Source organism: Syngnathus acus, chromosome 21, assembly GCF_901709675.1.
Source record: "Syngnathus acus chromosome 21, fSynAcu1.2, whole genome shotgun sequence".
Lineage (NCBI taxonomy): Eukaryota > Metazoa > Chordata > Actinopteri > Syngnathiformes > Syngnathidae > Syngnathus > Syngnathus acus.
Window position 1 is genome coordinate 6807635 of NC_051105.1, and position 24257 is coordinate 6831891.

At 41.2% G+C, this 24257-nt stretch overlaps 1 protein-coding gene across 1 annotated transcript; it reads left to right on the top strand.

The window, feature by feature from the left end:
* Positions 1–3609: 3609 nt before the first annotated feature.
* On the top strand, positions 3610–10101 carry ackr3a (atypical chemokine receptor 3a). The gene is made up of 2 exons (XM_037239658.1): positions 3610–3759; positions 6811–10101. Exon 2 carries the CDS (start codon positions 6855–6857, stop codon positions 7986–7988), a length of 1134 nt encoding a protein of 377 aa, XP_037095553.1. The 5' UTR covers positions 3610–3759; positions 6811–6854; the 3' UTR covers positions 7989–10101.
* Positions 10102–24257: the final 14156 nt, after the last annotated feature.

The window sequence follows — 24257 nt, forward strand, 5'->3', positions numbered from 1 at the left end:
TCCTTCTGTTGTTTGCATAATATACACGTGCTAGTACTGGGAACATTTACAAGTACTTATTTGGAATAACAAAGCCTCAAATAGTGGATAGTGGTCTAATAAATGAGTTGCCTCAAATTAACCCTCGCCCCCAAGCCACTAATTTTGAAAACACTGTAAATTTTTTAGCACTCGGTTTTGATGCTTGTTTTGTGTACAATAACTCCACCTAGCAGATTATAGCTCATCTTAATGACCAAAAAAACTTGAAAGAGTTGAGAAGGAATGCTTAAAGACTTGTGTCAGATAGCCTTCAAGGCTTCCTAGTTTGTTATCAGGCGTATGAGATCATCCTTAAATGCTTGAAAGGCATTTGTTGAAAACTGCCACTTCCAGAGCGCTGACAAGGTAGCGTGTACTGATGTGACGTTTGACCCAATGACCCCGCCAACATGGGTTTGATTACCTCGCAAGTCAATAGGCGGATCCCTGTGACTGGTTCAATGCTGTTTCGAAAAGGGAGTAGTAATAATAGACTTACAGGGGAATTGCGAAAAGAAATATCCTAGAAAATAGCCGAAAGCCAATTATCTGGCTTGGCACCTGGGGGGTTCCAAGAATATTTCAATGGGGGTCAGTGCCCCCCGCGGCCCCCCCTCTAGCTCCGCCAGTAATAGATGGTGGCAGTGAAGTCAAATCAACTCACGCCACAACAAGTAGCAGTTTGACAGATAGTGAACCGTTCTTCAAAAAGGATGCTTCAGGCTGTTTAATGCCACTCCCAGTTTACTGTCAAACAAAACCGAAAACAAGAACGCATATGTTGCCTGAGTCAGAATGGGAAATGTCTGAACTGTTCAAATTATACTTGAGTAATTTTCACAGAAAACAGTCAGAATATTGCGTTTGTGGGATATCAATTAAGCAGAAAGATCCGCTGTCTTAGGGGGCAGCCGTTTTGATACTTGCTGTCGACTGAAAATGACATCACGGTTGCTCAGGACTCAGGCGATGACCAATCATGGCTGCTCACATGACCAAACTCAAAAAACACATCTCATTACTTGCCAATTGACATTGAAGCATTGTTGCAAAATTGATAGCTGGTAAGATTTATTTTCTGTCCCTAACTGAGTGGAACTCGGCGCCAGTTGGAGCAGCTTTATGGCCATCAAGCTGCGGAAGATTATATTTCTCAACAAGCCCAAATCAGCGTTAATTCAACTTGATCACTCTCTGAAGCATCCACCGAATCGAGCTTTTGTTGATGCCAAGTTCTCGTACAGCTCACCAGCTTCCCTGACCTTGCATCTGAATGATACCTGAAATGAAATAGAAGATAAAGAACTTTTATTATGACTTTTACAAAAGCCTTTATACTGCTCCATTCTTTTAAGATTATGATTTTAATCTCAGTGTTTTATTTTTAAATTAGCATGATCCTAATCATGCTCATTCGTAGTGTTTATTCATCACATCCTTTCAGTTGAATCCATTTCATAAGCTGCTTGACGTGTGTCGCAACAAAATCATTTCCTGGTCTTCCGCTCTGTTCATTTTCCTGACAAAGAGCCGGAATGCTTTTTCTCAGGCTTCACACCACACACACCTGCTTTCCCAGTGTGCCCCCTTTTGTGAATGGGGGGGGTGCAAGAACAGAGATTGGCAGCGACGTGCGGGGCTGCGGATGTTTCTGCGAGGGGTTTATAAATCCCCCTGATGCTCCTGATACGGAGGACAATGGCTATGCGTGCAGAACGGGAGCTCTCCTTTTAAAAGCCTTACTGAAACTGAATTCACTGCTCTTTAATGAGGTCACCAAGCAGGCAGGCAGGCAGGCAGGCTGCTGGCTGTATTTCATCGCCGCGTTCAACCGTGATAAACTTCAGCGGAGTGACCTGTAACATTCTGCGATAACTTCTTTCTTGGGCAAACAAGTTGGATGGCACACACCTGGCGAAGATAACGCTTCAAACATATCAAAATATACACCCGTGAGTTCCTTATCGCAACATGACAAGGCAAATAGTATTAATCAGGCTTATCTAATATTGCTTGGGGTTAATTGCTGGGCTTGAAGGGAACACGAAAATGACGCCATGTCTTCTTCTTCTTCTGGTTGGCAGTTGTGATTTCCCGTTGAACGTAATGCTGTCGAGGACATCTGTTAACGTTTGAATAAATCGCGGCCTTACGGTTTATAGCGCCACCTGTTGCTTTGGCATACACATGACAGCCATATGCAATAACGCCTTGTCGATGGAAATGCAATCCCCCACACACCCTAGAAAGATCATAGGGTAGCATTTAAATCCCCCCTTGGCCGTATTAATTTCAGAGATGTGCTGTTTTGCTTGACTTGAAATAACAAACCTCTGATTAAAGCCAAACCTCGCACGTGACGATGGTTCGTTATGCAGAGGGCGTTTCGGCCGCTCGCTCTGCTGAGTTTAAGCCGTCGGTTGGTTTTGGGTGGAAGCCGATCAACTGTGGATGTGGTTGACTGAGTCTGGTTTCATTCTGAAGTAACGGCAGGGCGAGGCACTCCCGGAGATGAGGCCCCTCAACCCAAAATGTCAGTCGTGCTTAAATACTTTCCCAGTATGTTTTTGTTATAATTACATAGCATGTGGGGACACAATCTCTGGTATGCGTGTGTTTGTCCAAAAATAAAAAGTCAGAACTTGTTTCAATTGGAACAATTTCACGTTCATGCACATACAAATGGATTTATCACATTTGATTTCTTATACAGTAAATGCAGCATGACAATAACTGTGTAGAGCAGAATAATAACTATAACTCATAAGTAACTTCTAATTGCGACGGATAGCTACGGAAGAGGATGCTCGCTATCAACTTTAGCCACGCCCCTTTCACAATCCATTGAAACGGTTAAGGTGAAAGAGAGTTTAACGCTCTATCTCAACGATTGAGTACATTTTTGTCAGTGTTTGCACATTTTTAGCACTTATCTACAAATCCTGAAAAGGTCTTTTAAGTCTTGCTCGCTTGTGGCACGTTGAGTATTTGGTGAGCACATCTGCCTCACAGTTCTGAGGTTAGGGGTTCAAATCTGGGCTCCGACCTTTCTCTGTGGAGTTTGCGTGTTTTCCCACATGCATGCATAGCTTTTCCCTGGCAACTTCAGTTTCCTTCCACATTCCAAAAACATGTTTGGTCCATTGAAGACACTGAATTGTCCTAAATACATGTTTGATTGTCTATAAATGTGATTGGCTGGCAATCAGTCCATTGTATGCTCTGGCGCTCCATTTTACTTTTGTACATTTCAATCTGCATTTAAGTTGTTGAATCACTACTTCAATTTTACCCAGATTCTATTATTTATTTTGGACACATGCATGCATATTTATAGTCAAGTACAGAATGTGAGTACTTTGGCCTCCTCAGGTACATTGATGCACTTCTTGTGAAATTCTTCACTTGTGCCAATATATTTTTGAATGCGATATCTCATAGGCTCCTAGTAGTTTTCCCTTTTAAAAAGCAGGGCAAGCACGTTCTTCGGCCCTCTCCTGGCCGAAACCCGGCCGTGATGACGTCGTTGCTCCCCCCCATCCTCCAATAAGGTCCAGCCTTGGAGGCGTTGCTCTCGCTGTCAGTATCAGCAAGTGCACAGCAAGTGATCGGGCCACTCTCGCGCGAGGACTCGGAGGAGAGACCCCAAAGTGCACTTTAGTGGACTTGATGCAACGCTAAGCGAAAACAAAAAACGGAGAAACGTGCAGAGAATCAGCGGAAGACTTCACAAAAAAGGTAAGCAAAAAATGATGCGTTCACGTGCTGCGGCAGAAGTGATTGTTTGGACTTTTTACTGATATTTCCACTTTTATGACACCGTTTGTGCATTTCTCCAGATATAACAAATAATGAAATTTAAATGGCTATGTTTGCATAGTTTTGACATTGAATTAGCGTCGTTTTCTTTGTTTTCCCCTCACATTGTAAGTTTTGGCTGATAAGAGTACTTTGTCCCCAGCTCGCTGATACAAATCAACAATGATCCCAATTATACTGTGTTGTTTTGTTTAGTCTGAGACAAGCCGGCCAGGATTTAACCACAACGACACCGGCGACCTTTCACAAAATAACTCAATGACAGCAGAAACTTGTGACAAAACAACAAAAACATGTTGCACCTGCACCAATCTCGCTGTGCAGAGACATTTGCACATGAAACCCCTTCATTGACATTTTACTGTGTATTGTGGGACAAAGGCGTTGTTTTGGGCTAATTTGTAACTGGATGCTCGCGGGGACCGAGTCGGGGGAGAGAGAGCTACACTTTACGCACTCCGAAAAAGTGAGAGAGAGAGGTATTGAACAACACTGCATTGGGTGCGTGCTTATTATGTAAAAGCAAGAAGAAAACAGCCAAATGTCAAATGCGCTCTTATATACTTTAGTACATCTGTATATTTATTTATTTATTAGCGTTAAATGCAGCGCTTCTAAACTTAATTGATCATAAATTAATCTTGAAACCTTGATGTGATTAAAGCCTCCAAGCACATCTCCCTAAGACCATTCGGTGTATTCCCTCTTCTTTTTGTTGAATAATGTAGATGTATGTTATTTTTTCATTATTTAAGAAAAATAATAATGAGCAGGTGTTTTTTTGTAATCTAGGGAGATTTTAGAAATTTAATATCATTGAGGAAAAACAAGCTTCAAATGCATATTTTTATTCCCCCCAAGCACAAATCCGTTACTCATTCCTAGTTTTTTTGTTGATTAAACAGATTAGAATGTTTTTTTTACTATATTTGCGGATTCAAAGATGTTGCAGTATGCATGTTTGTTTGAGTGCATACTACATCCAATTTTCAAGCCTCCAAGCACAAATAATCGCCCTTTACCATTATTCCCTCTTATTTCTGTATAACCAGACTCCCATGTGCCATTTTTCATGATTAAAGAAGAAAAATAAATAAAAGAAGATACAAAGGCACCAAACTAAAAATTCAGTTGTGTGTGTTTTATCTGATGGCTGCGGGCGTTAAGGGGCTAATTAGCTTGAAGCCTGCCGAGCTACCTGGCGCAGATGTTTTCCATATAATATGAAGGAACTGGAGGCCATTGTGAGTGATTATCTCTGCGTTGAAAATCCCCCCCTGTTGCAGAGAATAGCCCTATCTGCTGTCCATTCAAATTAAAAGGCCAAGACTGGAAAAGTAACAATGTATCACAGGAGAAGCATCTAGTTAGTAATGGTAAAAAAATTCTCACAAATGAGAATACTTCCATGATTTACAAGCCTAATAAGTCCCAAATCCACTATAATAATAGTAGTAAACACTTTAAACTGACAGCAGTTCTGGTTAGTGATTTGTAATATTATCCTTGATGTTATATTACCCAGCTAGCCACTGCCAGTTTTATTTTCGTACTTTACTACTGATGGATTTATGGCGAATGTGACTTGAGACATTTTAACGTGGATTAGCTAATCGTTTCAAAAAAACAAATCCAAAATACTTGCAGCTGTATGATTGGCAAATAGGTGCTTTGAATGACACATGCCTGCTGAAACTGAGCAAGGAATGCTTGTTTAGGTTGCATCAAAAGGGTGAAAAGTCATTATGATTGTGTGTGTCATGTGATCCCAAAATATCTCCAGGAGTTGTGGAATGTTTTTATTTAGTTAAGAAAAAGAAGTGTGGGTGCAGAGATGTCTTTAGGCAGTCACATTTCAACCTGTCACCCTGGTCGGTGGTCATCGGGCCCTCCGCTTTCAATGCGGAGGAGAGGCATTCCATTTTGGGTTGTTGATCTCGGCGCACGGTCCCCCTCTGTGGGTGTACAGGTCACAGGGGCATTAAGCAGGGTTAAGTCAGCCATGCTCTGGTTTTGATCCGTCTCCCCCCTCAACAAAACTCCCACCGTCTCCCCGGCCGACCTCTCACATCGCGGCAGGCGGCTTGTTGGAGAGAGACATCGCAGCACACTGTGAAGCCAGTGCAGCAATGTGGCTCAAATAAGCCACCATAGGTTTGCCTCATTCTGAAGGAGGGTGCCGAATTATTAGCATGCCACCTGTGAGTTCTCAATTAATGTCCGTCCCCCCCCGAAATTTGACCTTTTTACATCTTGGAGTAATGTGTTGCTCTTCATACTGCGTGTCACTTCCACCACTGCGTTTTTTCATCTATTAGAAATGCTATGCATACTCCCTTTTTATTAACTTCAGATGTTGTAAAAAAAAAAAAAGACGTATTCAAGGTTAACAGCTGCCCTTTCTTTGATTGTCTGCATGGCGACCTTGCAAGGAGAAGAAAAAGAAACAGGATTTCTTCTTTACTTCTTCAGGCGCGTTATGGGAAAACATTCTTAAAAGTGGCATCAAGTTTCCCGCCCCCCCAAAAGTGACCTGTGCTTTATTTTGGAATGCCAGGAACGCTCCGGAAATACATTGTTTGGGTTTCTCCTTGGTGTTTCCTTATGGCTAATCTGTACTGCGCTCCAGGAGCTAATGTAAACACTTGTTTGTAACCACCCGGCCTCACTCACCTCTTTAACTAAGTTTACATGAGAGGAAAGGTCTCCCTCGTTTTGCCTGAACTCTCGGTGCCTATTCCTCATTTTCTCAGACTCTTAAATTTTGATGATGTCCAAAAGGTTTCCCTACAGATCCAAACTCGTCGAATATCTGAATTGGATTACTTGAAGCAATGACGGGGCATGTCATGACCTGTCAACATTTTAGAAATCCGTTGTCAACTGCGAATCTTAATGAATTGGTCGTACTGGTTTGACTTCTAGAGCAAGAATATCAGGAATGATGAGGTAATGTTTTCCTTTTTGCAGGATTCCTCTCATTGTCTCTGTGTGAAGTCCCTGCGGTTGTCGAGATGAGTCTGAGCACCAGCGAGTTGGAGGACCTATGGGAGTCCCTGGGATACCTCAACTTCTCCGACACCTTTTCCAACATTTCCAGCGTGGACACCATGGGGTGCGCCACGGCGTTCAACCGCAGCGCCTTGCTCCACTCCATGTGCGTGCTCTATACTTTCATCTTCATCGTGGGCTTGGCGGCCAACGCTCTGGTCTTGTGGGTGAACATTCGCGCCCAGCGGGACTCAACCCCTCGCCACGAGACCCACACGTACATCGCTCACCTGGCCGTGGCAGACCTGTGCGTGTGCGCCACCCTGCCCGTGTGGGTGAGCTCGTTGGCCCAACATGGCCACTGGCCCTTCGGCGAGGTGGCTTGCAAACTCACGCACTTGCTCTTCTCCGTCAACCTCTTCGGGAGCATCTTCTTCCTAGCGTGCATGAGCGTGGACCGCTATCTGAGCGTGACACGCCACCGAGAGAACCAGGGCAACGTGCGCAGGAAGTTGACCCGCCGGGTGGTGTGTATCGGGGTCTGGCTTCTGGCTCTGGTGGCCTCTTTGCCAGACACCTACTTCCTACATACAGTAAAAGCTTCACACGGGGGCAGCATGCTCTGTAGACCCGTGTATCCGGAGGAGAACCCAAGGGAGTGGATGGTGGGCGTCCAGCTGAGCTTCATTCTTTTGGGCTTCGTCCTCCCCTTCCCCGTCATTGCGTTCTTTTACGCGCTGCTGGCCAGAGCCTTCACTTGCACGGCCTCGCCGTCGTCCACTACGGTGGAGCAGGAGCGTCGCGTGAGTCGCAGGGTGATCCTGGCCTACATCGTGGTGTTCCTGGGCTGCTGGGGTCCGTATCACTCCATCCTCCTGGCCGACTCGCTCTCCCAGCTGGGTGTGCTGCCTCTTACCTGCGGCCTGGAGAATTTCCTCTACGTGGCCATGCACCTCACCCAGTGCCTTTCTTTGCTGCACTGCTGCTTCAACCCCATCCTTTACAATTTCATCAACCGCAATTACCGCTATGACCTCATGAAAGCCTTCATCTTCAAGTACTCCACGCGGACTGGCCTGGCGCGTCTCATCGAGACATCTAATGTGTCCGACGCCGAATACTCTGCCGTTGCTGTTGACAATCCTCCGCAGATATGAGGAACTTTCCACTCCGGCTTTGCGATTGAAATTCCGTCCACCTGCAACCGACGTCATACATGACGTTAAATGACATTTCCAGACATTTTCGACAAATCCTGTGGACAGGAGTTTATCACTATCGATGGAGTGATTCCATAAAAAGCACTTATAAAGCAGTTTTATTTGTGAAATCATACATATGGTTAGCGATTTGTAAAGCCAAACCAGTGTGTCCAAACCTTATATTTGTAAGGTTGATTAATGTAGTGTTTCCCAATGTTTAATGTGCCAAGGCATATATTTTACATCCGAAAAATCCCAAAGCAAACAATGCCGACAGGAGGATACACGGGTTTATAGTACCTTTGCCATCTATTGGAAAAACATTCAATCTGTTATTATAAGTCTCCGACATAGACAGATGAACAAAAAATACACTATTCCTTGACAAGTAATCATTTTGGAGCACTGATGTGCCGCTGCTCAGTGGCTGGGAATCACCGCGTTAGTTTATGTCTGTTTTGTGTGCGTGTGTGAGTCGAGAGAGAATCTGGCGGGTATTGCTAGAACCGTACTAGCCAAATGGCATGTTTAATCAAACTATTTATACTCACTTGAATTATTTGACATTCACTCACACTGCTCTACCGCACTCACATCTGCCTCATCCTTTTTTCCTGGCTCCTTGTTCATGTACTGCTGTCACACGTTTGGTATGAAAAGCTCATACCGTCACCTCAGTTGAATCATTCAGCCAAAGAAGAAACATGTTTGATCCCATTTGTTTGTTCGTATCTGTCGAGGCTTGCTGTTAGGATTCGTACTATTTTCTTTTTGGCACATTAATGACTCAAGAGCTAAAAGTGAACCATCACTTGTGTTCAAATTTACCTTCGTGCTGGGATGTGCGTGCTAAAATGAAACCATTACACGTCTGCCACAGCCGATAGTTATTTTTTATTGCCTATCATTAGACAGAAAAGGCTGCCGACTATTCGGTAGCCGTCTTTGTTTACCTTTTTCCATTGCGACTTCAGCGTAGCCGTGCCTTAATGTGTGCGGCTGTCGCCTTTTAAAATGACCTCATCCCCACATTACACACACCATTATCTGGTTTTATATATGGCCGTGATTGGCAGGTTAGTTTATTCTTAGAGCCACCTCTGGCAAAGCAAGTTGGCATTGTCTGGGGAAAAGGTCATAAACGGAGTCACGTTTCCAACACTTCCCATTCATGGTGTAGCCAATAAATACCATCATTTGACCCTTTTCCCACAGAAGTCAAAAAGCCACTCATTAAAGGGTGCTGGCTACTGGCTGGGAAAAGGGGGATGCAATAAACCAATTATCTCTTTTGTTTCACGTTGTCTGAAGGCTTCGACGGAGTGCGTCCTCTAAGCCGCCTTTGAGGCTGTTTTATGTGTTTGTGTAATTAATCCTGCTGTATCAGCACATCGGGGCCACACATGCACACTCTTACTGACTTTTAAAACCAAATAATATGAACAAATAGCTTTACTGCTCATGTGGAGGCAGCAGTAGTGATTTGTAAGTGTTGAGTAGAGGGCCAAATGAATGCAGTTTGTCTGGTGAATCTGTGTGCATTTGATGGTATTTTTTTTATGTCTTAGCTGTGGTTCAATGTGAGGGGATATCATTTCATAATTATGCTGACATGGTGTCATGTGATCATGATGAGTGGAGGAACATTCGACGGCGTAGACCTCCCTTGGCTTAAAGAAAGTTCTGTCAAATATATTAGAGTACAAATATTTGGTTTCCATATTTGCTGACTCCTGTCATAATAATATCACATCTACTTCTGTCCAAATAATTTGCAAAATATTATGTTGTATGCTTTTTTTTCTTTTTTTTTTGAAGTGCAAAACATTCTAAGCCAATCACGTTACTCCTGCCTTCTTTACCCTTGGGCCAATTAAAATCTCTGATTGTGACATAAAAAAAAATCTGACAGTCTTTGCATGAAAAAAATATTTATCAAACGTTGTATTATTCCAAGAATACTGCTTTTCTTTTTAGGATGTTTTTAAGATTTCTTCTCCTGAATGAAATGTGTAATATTCCAAAAAATAATGTGTTTAAAAAAGTAAATAAAATTGTATTTCTAAATGTCTTTTTTCCCTTATTAAACTTTGACCTTAATTTCATATTTTATGGAACTTCATATTATATCATGCTGTGTATAAAACTTGTGTGACATTGACTTTGTCGAGTTCCACCTCCTCCCCTCTCCGGTGTTTATTTAACCTTGTGGTGTCAACACCCTGCCACTGTTGTCCTCAGGATATATGATAACCTTACAGATGACCTCCAAGCAATCACCCCGCCTGTCCAGAGTGCTTCAGTCTTTCCGCTAATCAGTGGTTTGGACCCCCGCCCCTGTTTGCCATAGTGATGTGTTAATAGTTACTGTTATAAACTTTATTCACAAACTTAAAAATTCAACCTGCAGAGTAAGAAGGCAAACTATTGATGTATGGCTGGTATATTTTTTTTTTAGAATCGATTATTCGACTGATTAGACGATTAATCGAACTATCAAATATATTTTTATTTTGCATGTTGAGTATTACACAACATTTTCCCCTTTTATTGTTGTTTATTTGGGGTTGTTTAATGATAAAAACAAGTAAATAACGACGAAGAATATGACACGAGGTATTAACCAAACGTTACTGGTGCGGTTATTGTGTTACGTAATAAAAGCAGACGTTTGCAAATCTCTTGTTTTTGTTAAACGCAAAAAATTAATATTTGATGTTGAGAGGCTGACCTGAGAGGATTTTGGACTGCTCTAAGATTAAGAAAAATGGTTGAAAACCATTTCTCGATTATCAAATTGGCTGTCGATAATTTGATAATCGATTACGTGTCGATTAATTCAATCGATTAATTTTGACAGCTCTATATCAGATGTACCGCTTAAAAAAAACATAATCGACATGTTGCTGTTTTGATTTTAAATTTGTGACCACAAAACCAAAGGTATGTACCGTGATTTTGGCATTTCACCACCAGCAATTATAGATTTATGTATGTGGTTTTACTGTTATAGCCGATTCCCTCAGGGCAACCATAACCACGACATGACCTATGTTTGGCATCCTCGCTTAACGTGCATGTTTTTTGGAATGCAGGCGGAAGCTGGAAAAAACCCTCTCAAGCACAGAGACCCCATGCAAACCTCCCACAGTCGATTCTTGCTGTTCTTTAACTATTGATGGCAACTTCTTGTGGCTTTTGCCATGTTGTAACCTACTGGGCATTGATGGAAACTTTTTTGCAGTTCTATTTGCTATTCTGTCATCACATTATTTCTCCTTTAGAATGACTTTAAGGGGAAAAATATCAATATTTGAAGTCTTTGAGGTGTTTCCAAAAAGTGTGCTCAGCGGCTTCTTGGTGCGTTGCCAACCTCACTAGCAGCTGTTTGCACCAGCGGTGGTCCTCGTGTCGAGAAAACTGCGTGGAGGCGATAATGCCTTTCTTACACTGTCCGACTTCTTTCCTCCCTGTGATGATGCCATCTTGGCCTTGTAGCGCTCCTGCTGCGTGAGGGTCACCACTTCCTCAACCCCTCAGCCCATGTGATATTTTCCACCCTTTTTTCAAAAGCAGACGAGACACCGCCTGCTGCTTTGACCTCATGCCTCAGCTTCTTCAAGGCGTTCTTTTTGCACACTGATTCACTTTCACACCGAAAACCCTGCAAGTTTGTTGATGTGCAGTATCCTATCTTCAGTGTTCTATGTAAAAAAATATAAATATAAAATATATACATGATATAAATATAAAAAAAATTTAAAAATCAACTAAGTATCACCATTATGATTGTTTATATTTAAAAATGGGCAGCAGATGTAAAAAAACTATGAAATGTGTCTCAGACTGAATATATCCAGACCCAGAAGTTAAAGCAAATTCTATTCAAATGGCTTTACGTAGTCCTCTGGAAGTAAACACTGAGAGCTTTAATGTAATTTTTCAACAGTAGCTAAATTACTTGCTGAGAGAAGAGAAAAGTAATCCAAAGTAAGTTTTTCTAGAGGAACCGTTTTAAACAAAATTAGAGGCCAAGAGTAGCATTTACAATGGCAATGCAGGGTTGGGGGAAGGAGAGTCTCATTATATGGCGAGTTGATGCTAATGCTTCCTTGTATGTAAATGTTATTTTCCAACCCAACAGAACTTGTGAATGTGCTATTTCTGCTTCTTGTGCATGCAGATGGCGAAAGGCTTTAGTGTGAAAATAACACTACAAATGTATGTGTGAAATCTCTTAAGACAGATCTGCGCGAATCAATATTAGTTTGATCTTTTTCTTTTCCCCAAGCGTCTGTTCAGCATTGGTTTTTGTGGTTTATGGACTCAGGCTCACTCAACCAAACAATGGACACTAAAATCCAGCCTTTAGATATTTTATGTAGAAGCTACTTCATATACTTTCATGACAGTCATAATGGGCCTCTGTGTTTGGGCAAGATTTAACAGCAAAGGTTAATTGGCCGGGGATGAAAACCATTAATGGACCGTGGCTTCATGGCTCACTGATAGTGTATATGAACGATAATCCGGTGTGGAGTAATTTAAAGCATCTGTCCTTTAAGTTAACACAGGCAAGCGCCTACATGAAGCTTTGTGAACATACTGAACGACATACAAGAAGCTGTCATTTATTTGTTTTTGCTGGCATATATCCAGACGTATAGCTCTGTTCCCACTTCAAGCAAATCAAAACCTCTTGGATGAATAATGAAGACTTGGAAGGAATCTCATAAGGAGGTTTTGAAAAATAAATAAAAGAAAGGCTGCTACCAGCTGTCACAAACAAATCTTTTTTGAATCAATGATCCCATTGATTATTGCATCGATTAATCGGGGAAAAAATATTGTTTCAAAAACTAAACTCAACCGAATAATTTGTCTATATTTTTGAGGCTGTACAAGCAACAATGAAAAACAAATCTAGAAATTTAAAGGGTAGCTTGACCTTTATATATAAAACCCAACATCTTGACTTTCTTTGGCGCTGAATATTTGAAGTAGATTCTTGTTTGAAAGAGTCAAACACAACAGAAGAAATTCCATCCTGCTCTTCACTGTTTTTTTTTTTTACCTTTTTCAATTCATTTGCGTTTGTAAGTGAATGCCTTAGCTCAACAGCGCCGCAGTTTCATTGTTTACACCGGGGGGGGACCGGCTGACTGCTTGCTGGTGGCCGTGGCAACTGCAAAAACCCCCGCAGATGCCAAGCAGACAAATTCAAAAGAATCTTGACAGCGGAGCGACAATTTAATACATGAGTATATACGATTATCCTGAAACATAATGGTATAATGGAGAATTTTAATTGAATTTTAATTGAGAAATTCAATTGGAGATTTTTGTGAATGCAGGAAACGCCTTAGCTGATATTGATTTTAGTTCATAAAGAATTGAAGAAAAAACAAAACTTTGGGATTCATCATTTCTTTCCTTATAACATGAGTAACAGCCAGCATCAAAATTTAAAATCTGTTGCCACTGTGGACACAGTAAAAGCGCATCCCCTGTGGACAATACTCCCATCTCCAGTCAAAACAGACATTGTGTTCCAAGGACAACCTTCACTCATTGAGTTAGGATTCCTGCTGTTTTCTCTGATGCTCAACCATCTAACGGTGGGGTTCAAGACCTTGTAAAATCATCCCGTGACTTTTTTGGAGGGTGCCAAAACTCTTAATCTTTACCAGATTTCCACAATGTAACTGTATAGTGGACCCACCTGAGCGTAAAAGGTTTCCACACAGGGGTCCTGATTCATTTGACACTTGTTGCCAAAGCTGCCGGCCTAGTGTTTAGACTACACACCTCCCCATTCATCCAGCGTTTCGTCGGACACCGTGAACTCACGATCAGCTCGGCTAGTGTCAATGAAGATGATAAAACATCCCAAAAGTGTCAGCCAGAAAGAGGCATCTGTTTTAGAGATTAGCAAGTAGCAAGGAATATAATGATAAAAAAATATTTTTAAAAAAATTAAACAAATATAATGCTAAAAAAATATTGTTAAAAAAGTAAACAATGATTACATAATAGATTGATTATATAGAAAGCACAATTAATAAAAATACATTTTAATAGAAATAATCCCTTCCACTAATCGTAACTGTCGAATTAGTTGACCACTGTATAAAACACTCTATCTGTTAATGCCAAAAGAAGAGGGAGGGTGTAAAATATGTCAGCACCAGTGCGAGTCAGCGCTTTGCTAGTTATGAGCTACTGCTTAGTTTTTTCTAGTACGTGGACGGTCCACTTAATTTCATTGCTATGGCACGCCCTTGCCCTGGTGTAGCGCCGTTCCTGCGATAAAATAATCTTGGCTTATTTTGTCTCCTGTGACACAATGATAGAACGACAATGCTTTATTTTGGTATCCTCCAGAGAAAGATTTATATGTTTTCCCAATGTGACGAAAACCCCATCAACCTTTCGACTGCAAGAGCTGTTTTGTCTGCGATTAAGTCAAACGTAGACAAATGTCCTCCTTGGTTCAAGTCTGGGGTCACTCACTGGAATTTCACTGAGATGAAAAAAAACTCACGCTTGTTCATTCAGAGAAAAACAGGGTACGTGAACCCGCTTTAATAAGCTTCATAAACATCTTGCCTTGGAAGTATTTCGTCTTTTTGCAAGAGCTGACACATTTATCACACTTCCCAGGAAGCGCCGCTCTTGTGAAATCCAACCCTTAAGCAGGTTTTGATTAAGCAGAAGCCCTTCACTAGATTACATTCAGTCTTATAAGAGTAAGTTTGTACTTTATTCTAAAAGACATTTGGTATTTTTGTTTTTACAACTTTTAATAGTTCCCAGGCATCTCTGGCCAACCACACACCGAGTGAGTGAACCATCGAAACAAAAAAAAAAAAATAGTCGTTGAGTCTTGGTTGCACACCAAGTGATAAAAGTAACTCACAACAACTGAAATGCTGCAACGGAAAAACCGTGACCCTGTGTGGGGTTTTGAAACTCTACGTACGTATATCCTCTATTATTTATTATTGAACCACAGAAATCTGGCGTGATTGTCAAGGAAGAAGCGGAAAGCCACAAAGAAGAGAATTAAGGGGAGAGTTGCTATTTTGACAGACTCTTGGCTTTTTTTTTTTGGTCTGCTAATTCAAATTCCAAATTGTATCTGTAAATTTGGGTCGTCTTTTTTTGACAGTTCAAGTCTCATGCCAAAATATTTTTTTCTTCTTCTTCTTTTTGTGGGTTTTCAAAATTGTTAGCTTAATAGCATGATTACCCAAGTCCTATTTTATCCGTTTTAGATAATTGGAAAAAAATACATTTCGTAGACAGCACATATAACTAAAATCGTATTTATTTTTCTTTGCTATTGCAGTTCTTGTAAAATCTTAAAATGCCCTGGGCAGTTATGCTGTCCATCTGACAAGATGAAGGAATATAAATATAAAATATACATCTTGTTGCCTCTTTTTGGCTCTCACTTTTGTTTGTGAATAGCTGGACTGATAGTTTTGGACTCGTATCGCTTTACTGGGTGTTTTCTCTCACGGGGAAACGAACACAAGTCACACCCTGAGGCAAACAAAAAAAAGAATGTAGTATGTCATTCAACGAACAAGAGGTGCTCATCTAGATTTCTGTGGCGGCTCTGAAACTGAATCTTCTTTCTTGAGGTTTAACTCTTGTTAGAATGATGTAATACATGGCGTTCAACAGCACGTGTTGAACTACATTTGACCGTCTGCTTTAAATTCTGAGACCCAAAAGATCTGCGCGTCGCCACAGCCGAGGTCGACTCCACGCCTCTGATGTTCCTCTGATCCGTTTCGGCCCACCAAAGAGAGTTTCCTCTTTGCTGTTTTGCTAGGCACAGTTTCACAGGGCTTGACAAATGAGTTTGTAAAACAGCTCCTGAGAAATAAAACAAATCAGCGTGAGATGAATGGGTGGGAGGAAACTGCCATTTCCGGGTGGGGAGGGCGTGGACGGGCCTAACGTCTGGGGAAGCCGAGGGGCAACACGCCCAATGTGTGTTCGTGTGACACCCAGTCTCAACCATCACCCGTACAATTGACCAAGTGAAAACACGCCGAGGGTTGTATTCGCCCTCAAGCTCTTTTTGGTTCTGAATAGCTTTCCAGAAGCTGAACTGGGCCGTTTGTGCTCGGCCGTCCGCTCGTCACCCCCACCATGGTGTTGAGTCTTCGCCGCATATCAATTACCCGCTTTATTTGCCTTCAGTTGTCAGTGTTGCCACAGCTGCAGCTATTTCATTGTTCGTAAATAGCAGAAAGATGTAGGATTAACCCAGCCGTACAGGTCGCTTTGAACAGTTAATAAAGTGATTAGCACCGAGCCGTATCGCATATTTGAAGATGGTGGCGGGGAGGGGTGGATTGTTCCAATGTTTTGCTTAATTGAGGTGCAACTGATCCAGTAGACTCGAGGTAACCAGATGTCTTCCTTTGTCTGGATAAATCCACTTCTGAGGATCTTTTATGAGATTCAACCGCTTCAGTCTGCATGTAATCATTCTCTGTGGTGAGGCTTTTCCCATTTTCCTCCATGGTCTAATGGTTGAGACTTTTTTAGTTGCTGTTCATGCAGCTACCACCAGTGTGTTTATTATGTTGGTTGGTGAGTTGGAAAAATCACATCATGGTGGTATTACAAAAATCTTTAATTTGATTTTTGGACTATAGTTGTAGTGGTTCACATAGCTGCCTTTTTCGTTGTCCTCTGTTTATTATACTTCTTTGTTGACGTTATCAGCGGTTTTGGGACTTTGCTATGACGCATATACCCTAAGATGGAAACCCAAGCCAGATCCAGCTTTAAATGTTTGCGATTCAAAATCAAGATTAAGATAAACACTTTATTGTCTTATGAGTGAGCCCTTTACGCACGCTGCAGCGATAGCGAGACAAAATGAAACAATGCTTGTGGTTCATTTATACATTTTCTATACTGCTTTTCCTGTCGCTTTTGTTGATCACAACTGACTTTCTGTGACAGGGTGCTAGGCTATGCCTTTACGCCGTTTAATCACGTTTACCCCAAAACACAGCAACTTGGTAGCGTGCCATCTGTTCAATTGTATGATGATATCAATGCCAGAATTTAGTGTGATGTATAAAGCAGATGGCAGACAGTGAGCACTTCTTTCAACACAACAGCAAGTGTCAAACTTCACACCCCTGTCCCAGCGTTTCACTACTAACATTCTCATAAGCGCCTTGCCGCCCCTAATGCTATATCTGAAGCCGGAAAATTGAAAAGCCAGTTTTGACAAGCAGTGTGAAAGGGGCTATTGTGAAAAAGGAAAAGAGTCGGTCGGGGGAGAGTCCAGGCGATGCATAAGCATCTGCTATGTGAACCACTTGACGACCACTAACCCACATATGAAAACAAGGTCATAAAATATATAGAGATCCAATGGCTAAGTGATTGAAGCATTTACCACACACTCAGCGTGTAAGGACTTCTCTAGATGGCGAAACATCACTCAGAGGTAATCTGTAAATTCCACTTAGTGTGAAACTGTCTTCAAATGCAAGCTTGTGAATGCGATAATAACTGATGGTCAAAGTGAAAAGGTCAGCGCTGCAGTGCTCTCAGAGACACACGTTTGGCCTTAGCAATAGAAGACCAGGAAAAATATTGACTTTGAAAGGTAATTCAGTAAAGTGCTTCGACTCTTAGCACCGACCGCTCCCCTCAGACAGTCAAGTATACTTAAATACGCAGGTTAACCCTCACAAGGGCACTGAGCGGATCATTTTAAATCCCCGACTTCAAACTCCGAAGTGGCTTTGCATTTGAAATGTGAACTCCTAGTCTTAAAAATCACGAATGATCTGAAAATAACGGCCTTGGTTATATCCTGAATCCTTTTATTGTTTGAGCTCTTTCAGTGTGTTTCTCTTCGCTGTAGACTGATGAATGACTGTTTTCATTGAGGTCGAAACGGGACAGCAAAAGGCTGCAACCTAAACTTTGGCTCTCCATCCTGACCTTACACTTGGTGCATGCTCCTGTAATTCTAGACGAGCGGTGAGGGGGTCGAACAAACACACATTTAAGGTAGGAGGTGTGTGTCGGTGTGTGTTTCACCCCCTTCTCGCTACAGTATTAAATAGCTTCCCCTCGCTAGCAAGTCACCTCGTAATCAATAATGCCAGGTTAACATCTGGAACGCGTCACACGTACAAACGCATATACGGGCGCAAGCAAGGCACGCACACACAGGCGAGCCGTCACTCATTCTCTTCAGGCATTATCTGCACACACACTCTTATACATCCATCATCAGTAACAGTGTGGTAGCTGCTCCAACAGAGTAAACTACAGATCCACGGCTTCCAGTCGTCATCCATCACTTGGGCCTACTAAACGGGTGGGGTGGGTCACACACATGCAGCGAGCTTGAGCCACACCAGGCCACAAAATTGGACATTTGCGAGGGTGGAAGCTAGATATGGAAATTTTAGTTATACTCTAAATTTATTTTCACTTAATCAGTGATATTATTTTTGACTACTATACCCATGGAACGATATATATAAGAAATTTAAACGTGCAAAAATTTAATTAAAAATCCTCAAATAAATACTCAATTAAAGTACATATGCTTCAGCTTTCTTTTTTCTTCCACTGGTGGAAACCACAAGAATGTCAGTAAAGCAGGTGCAGGTTTTGCATAGTCTGGGCTCTTTTTAATTAATTTCCCCTTTTAATCCACTTTAAAAAAAATCTCCTACTTTCCTCCTAGCTTCTTCCCACAATGCGGATTATATTGGTATAAATAGTGCTCAGTAGGTGACCCTGTAAATGCCAACGCAGATCTCACCCAAAAGATTTCTTGCAAATTCTTCATTGGTGATTCAAGACTTGTGTTGCGCAGATGGTCTATGCTAGCTTTTCCGTGCAGTAAAATGTGCCGCCTGCACATCGTGGGTGTCGGGGGCAACGCGTCGTGCAAGTGCCAGGCAGTTTTAGACCGCGCTGTAAAATCATCAGGTGGGCTCGTTTACGTAAATAATTAATCACCCCAATGTTTCCGCGCAACCCCTTTGGCTGATTTGTAAATGAGCCAAAGAGTTAAGTGGCTTATGATATACAGCAAGAGTAACTGTGTGAACAACACAGTAAATTCTTATTCTTTTCATATTCTCATAAATGTCAGTTCAGTCAACTTGTGGTTTGTTTTTATCTGAAAAAGATGGTGGGACAAAAAATCAGAAGAAGAAAACTACAGTACTGTACCATGAAAGCTTTGAATACCTTTGAAGACATAACATTTGGAATTTCCCGTAAAAATACCCTGGCTGGTCTCATCTTGCGTTACATTGTATAGCTTAGCGTGTTGTAAGACGGAACATCAGGCCCCAAAAAAATTAAGCCTTTCCCTCATTCACTGGTTGTTTTACTTGAGTTTTATTATTTTAGATGGATGGATAAATGGTTAATTAAGATAAGAAAGACATAAGTTTGGGTTTCAGGATTGTCACAACTGTTAACTCAGATTTGAAACTCGGGACTTGCCAAGTAAAATAGTGGCTCAGCAGTTTTGTGCAATCTTGTTTTTTAGTCCCTCTGGTCGGGATGACTTGATGTTATTGTCGTGCTGAAAGTTTACTTTGTAGACCGGCGTTAGAGCGTCGCTCTGTTGGGACGACTTGTAAAATAAAAGTCAGAAGTGCTCGAATAACTCAGCGCCGACTCTGGCGTGGAGGTCAAGGCTGACTTTTCAGATGGAGAGTCATAACATCATTGCCTGACACGAAGGCCTCGCCGAGGACTTCATATGGGGAATGTATATTTATAAATCTGAACGGGTGTGTTGACTTCCAACCAACTGACGGTGAACTCTATACTCTGCATTTCTCGAGGAGTCACATTTGCAGTGCAGTGGAAGAAAGGTATAGATGCCACGGTATGCATCCTTACGTGCAGAACATCTGGACATGATGTGCTCCTCAGGAATGACTGATGAGGAAAACCAGCAGGGACACCCCCGTGACCCCCACACCTGCACTCCCCTGACATCACTAACTTTTTGAATTCCATCCAAATCTATATCTGCATTAAGGGTAGTGCCTCAAATAATCCAACAGATGAGGCTCTGATGATAAAAGATACATTTTTCAGATTTAATTTTATATTTAAAGGTGACACAGTTATGTTCAATATAATACCAGTCCAATATTACGGACTTTACCGTATATTAATTTAGTGATAAGCAGGAATGCTAACGGTTTGTACAGTAAATATATTAAAAAAAAAAAAAAAACTGGCCAATTATTTTTCTTTATTTTCTGTAAAGTAATAAAAATTTGTGTATTTTTTCCAAATATTTGACATGCCCAAAGCCTCAACAACAATTCATGTTTTCACACAAAAGAATAGATGGATAGGGGCACACAAGATTGTGCCCCATGAATTCTGCATAGCAACAAGTTAGGTTCAGTACTGTCTACATAAATGTATCTCAGTGGGTTTTATGACTAATTATATTAGTTTATGAAAAGTATTTGTTGTATGAACTTTTGTATAGTCTCTTAGAGAAATTGTAAGTAAATTTTATAAGGGCCAGACAATGAAAGGCAGCATTGTAGGTTTCCTGGTATGGTGGTATGCTACACCGTTTTTCAGTCTTCTCATAAAACTGTCACTATATCTCTAAATCCACTTGGAAACAAAGACAAACCGATGATAACTTGGCTTGAATGGCAAATAAATTCCATATTCCATCTGGTATTTATTATATTAACAAGGAATGCAAAGGGACCACCTTAAAAAAACATTAAATTACAATTACATATCTGAAAACAATCTTTACACTTATCACAGTGTAACTCGTTAATGCTCTTATTAAATAATTACGTTAATGAAATAGTGAACACAATTCTCAATGGCGTGGATGAACTCATCCTCACCTCCCCAAGAAAACAGACGGTAAGTGAAGGGGAATTCCTGCCAAGGATCCATGAATGTCTCACTAGTGCTGGAATGCACAAGTACAATTTAGTGACTGTCAAAAGACTTGAAGAAAATAAATCCACACGTGTCATGCCAGATCATGTTGTGCTCATGATTATGCTCTTGTTATGGGTGAGGTGCAGACAAAGCCGAGACAGAGGATAGCCGTGTTCTGCCAATGTTGCGTGACACAGGCCAGAGGCAGATGCCTTTGGAAATATACGACTTAAAAAACAATCTGTCTTTGTGAGGCCACACCCGCAATTTGGCTAACTTATCTTCATTTACATGATTGATGCATTCATTGTTTTTATAGATGTTCTTTATTAATACCAGGCTCCTTCAATAAAATTTCACAGTTATTCTTTGGCTGTGAATCTAGCATGAGATGATGGCTTTTATTTTGTAGTTTTATTCATTTATAGCTGATTAGGTTCCTAATGTTTTATGTAATCACATTTAATTCATCCTCAACACAATTTTGTGACACAGCTGTTGTTTTTAGTGTTTTATAAATACATTAGGTTTATTGAATGATAGCGTAGCTGTCATATCTTCCTAATCCCATAGCTAGCCTACCTTCTTTTAAAATGAGATAGAACATCATCTTCATTTAAAACTGTATTTTATTCACCTTACCTAAATAGCTCCCTTGGTATCGTACTTATCTTCATTTTGAACTGTACTTTATTAATCCCGCAGCAAGCTTTCTGTTTTACTTATCTTCATTTGAAACGACTTTATTAAACCTGTCTTTTTCAAAAAGCATTTCACGCGCTTCAGAGCAATTCACACCAGCCATCTTTAAGAATATTGGTGAAGTGAAACAGATTTTGCAAAGAGGAAGGGTCCAAAATTACCAGTGTGCATGTTATTGGCTCAACCCATTATTGAATCCAAATGTTCACATACATGGCTAAAATGTATTCATAATGATGATGATAAAAGCCAAATATTTATGATTTCTTTCTTTGGCCTATGAGACCCGTTGCTAGGCAACCGGCATTGACGACAGTGAAGTCATTGTTCCTGTCCAAGAAATGTCCTGGTATGTGAAATGTGTGGTGTTTTTGTTTAGATTAAACAGGCCAGCTATAATCTGCTAATTAATGAGCTTTCCTTGTTCCAGTTGGCAAATGATTTGACCTTTGGACACAGCGGGGTCACCCACTCCCACTTCTTTTGCAGTATTTGCAGCCGTGCTTAGCTCACGTCGAGCAGACGGATGAGGATTTTATCTGTGGTCCTGTCCATCCATTTAAACACTTGGCAGGCGAATGAGAACTTTAAATCAAGATGTTCTCCATCGCACGTTCATTGTATCTCTTTTGAGTAATGAATGAGCGCACTCAGAAAAACATCACCCTGATGAACCACCTCCAACCTCTCGTGCTGACCTTACGTAAACCAGTAAGTGAACACCCAGTCTGGAAAACAGCACTTGTGTATTGCTCCAAAAGGATTAGCTGGGTGTTGGTGAGGATTTTCGATTGTGATCTATATTTTTCTCCTCCCAGAACCCTCACTCTATATTTTCCTTTTATACTTTCCTCAGGCTGCAGGCGCGAAGCCAAGTGAATCCTCGAGATCTCTTTTATTTGCCTTTTGTGGCTAGCGTGATGGATGACATCATAACTTCACAAGATTGGGTTATGCCTGAACTTTGACCTCAAAATCTACAGCATCTCCCTCGCTCCATCTCTGTAGGATAACCTTCTCCACTCCCCGCCTCGTCCATGCGATGAGCTCTATGTCCATTGACACGCACTGGGCTCTCTGCCAGCATCCACTGCTGGGCCACTCGAAAGAGTCCAACATCCACTAAAGCCTCAAGTGTTAAACAAAAAAGCATCTGTAAAGTCAATATTAGCCTTTTACACTGCCAATCGGTGGAAAAGAAGAAATAAAAGAGTCGGGAAATGCCTCAAAGGGATACTAAAGGCTAAACGAAAACACTTAAAGCCCAGTGCCCCGCAATAAAATCTAGGAGTGCTGTCTGCTAGGTCCGCTGGTCTCAAGAGGACTGTAAGCTATCACTCCACTGCTCTGACTTGCGTCCGTTCTCTGTGGGAGGTTAATAGCTAGAAGGGCAACACAAGGTCAGGATGTGCGTCTTCCAAAAATGTCGCTTAAGCAGCGGATGTACTTGACAGTTTGCCCCGATAACAGCAAGTCACTGTCATGATTTGTCGTTGCGTTTCCACTTGTTAATACATTTTTGTTCGGTTGTACGCCATGAGATTTTTAAAAAAAAAATTAAAATATGTGCCTCGACAACAATGAATAAATCATGCGATTTTTTTTCATTGGAAATCAGGTTATGTGAATTCTGCAGAGTGCACTTTTAAGCAAATGTGCTGAGGACAGAATTATTTAAACTGGTGAGGTTTTGGGGAACAATTTATCATGCGTGCTAAGGCATTTTTCATGTAAAATCTATCAGGCACTCTAAAAAAATAAAGAGGGAATCGTATATTTCACCTGAGCATGTGGGCCAAGTTTGTCTCTTGACCCTGTCTGGTGTTTCCAACAGCTGTCGGACCTACTGTGGAGAACGCTAAAGTTGGAACAAATTCCCTCAACTGGAGTGAGGAGCATTTAGGGATTTTGAAGTGCACATCCGAAAATTGGAATCGACTCTCATGCAGCAAAACAATGTCATATCCAAGCTGGAAAAGACCGACTTGTTGACATTTTGTTTTTACGTCCGTGGGGTTAAACGCCCTCCTGACGAGAGCTCTTCTCCAGGAAGGAAGGGAGTAGGCGAACCCGTACTGCCGTGCAGTGAATGATGTAAAGGCTGATTTTATCTGACAACAGAGACGTTTGTCATGAGCAGCAATGAAAATTATTTATACTCTTAAGTGTACCAATCTGTTAGAAAATTCTAAATCAATCATGTCTTGGCTTTCACTCGGTGTTCCGAGTCATTAGCGAAACGGCATGTCGACGAAGACTCGGTCGGAGAGTCAAATCAACATTTTACTGTTAGCGGTAGAGTAAGAATATCGTGGTTATTAACTGGAACCTAAGCTACTACAACTCAAAGACCACTCAAACCATTTTTATATTATAAAAGGTAAAAACTACTGTGGAGGCTGAATGCCAAAAACAGGCCATGCTCTCCTCTACAGCTAAATCATGTTTTCAATTACTACAAGATTGAAGTGATGGTTATTTTCCAGAACAAAAAACTGTATAGGTTTTAGATTTTTACATACTTTTTTTAATATTTCGAGAATATTTTTTTTATGGACAAAAGATTGC

Coding starts and splice junctions, on each gene's coding strand:
- ackr3a (XM_037239658.1), top strand. CDS start 6,855: ATGAGTCTGAGCACCAGCGAGTTGGAGGACCTATGGGAGTCCCTGGGA.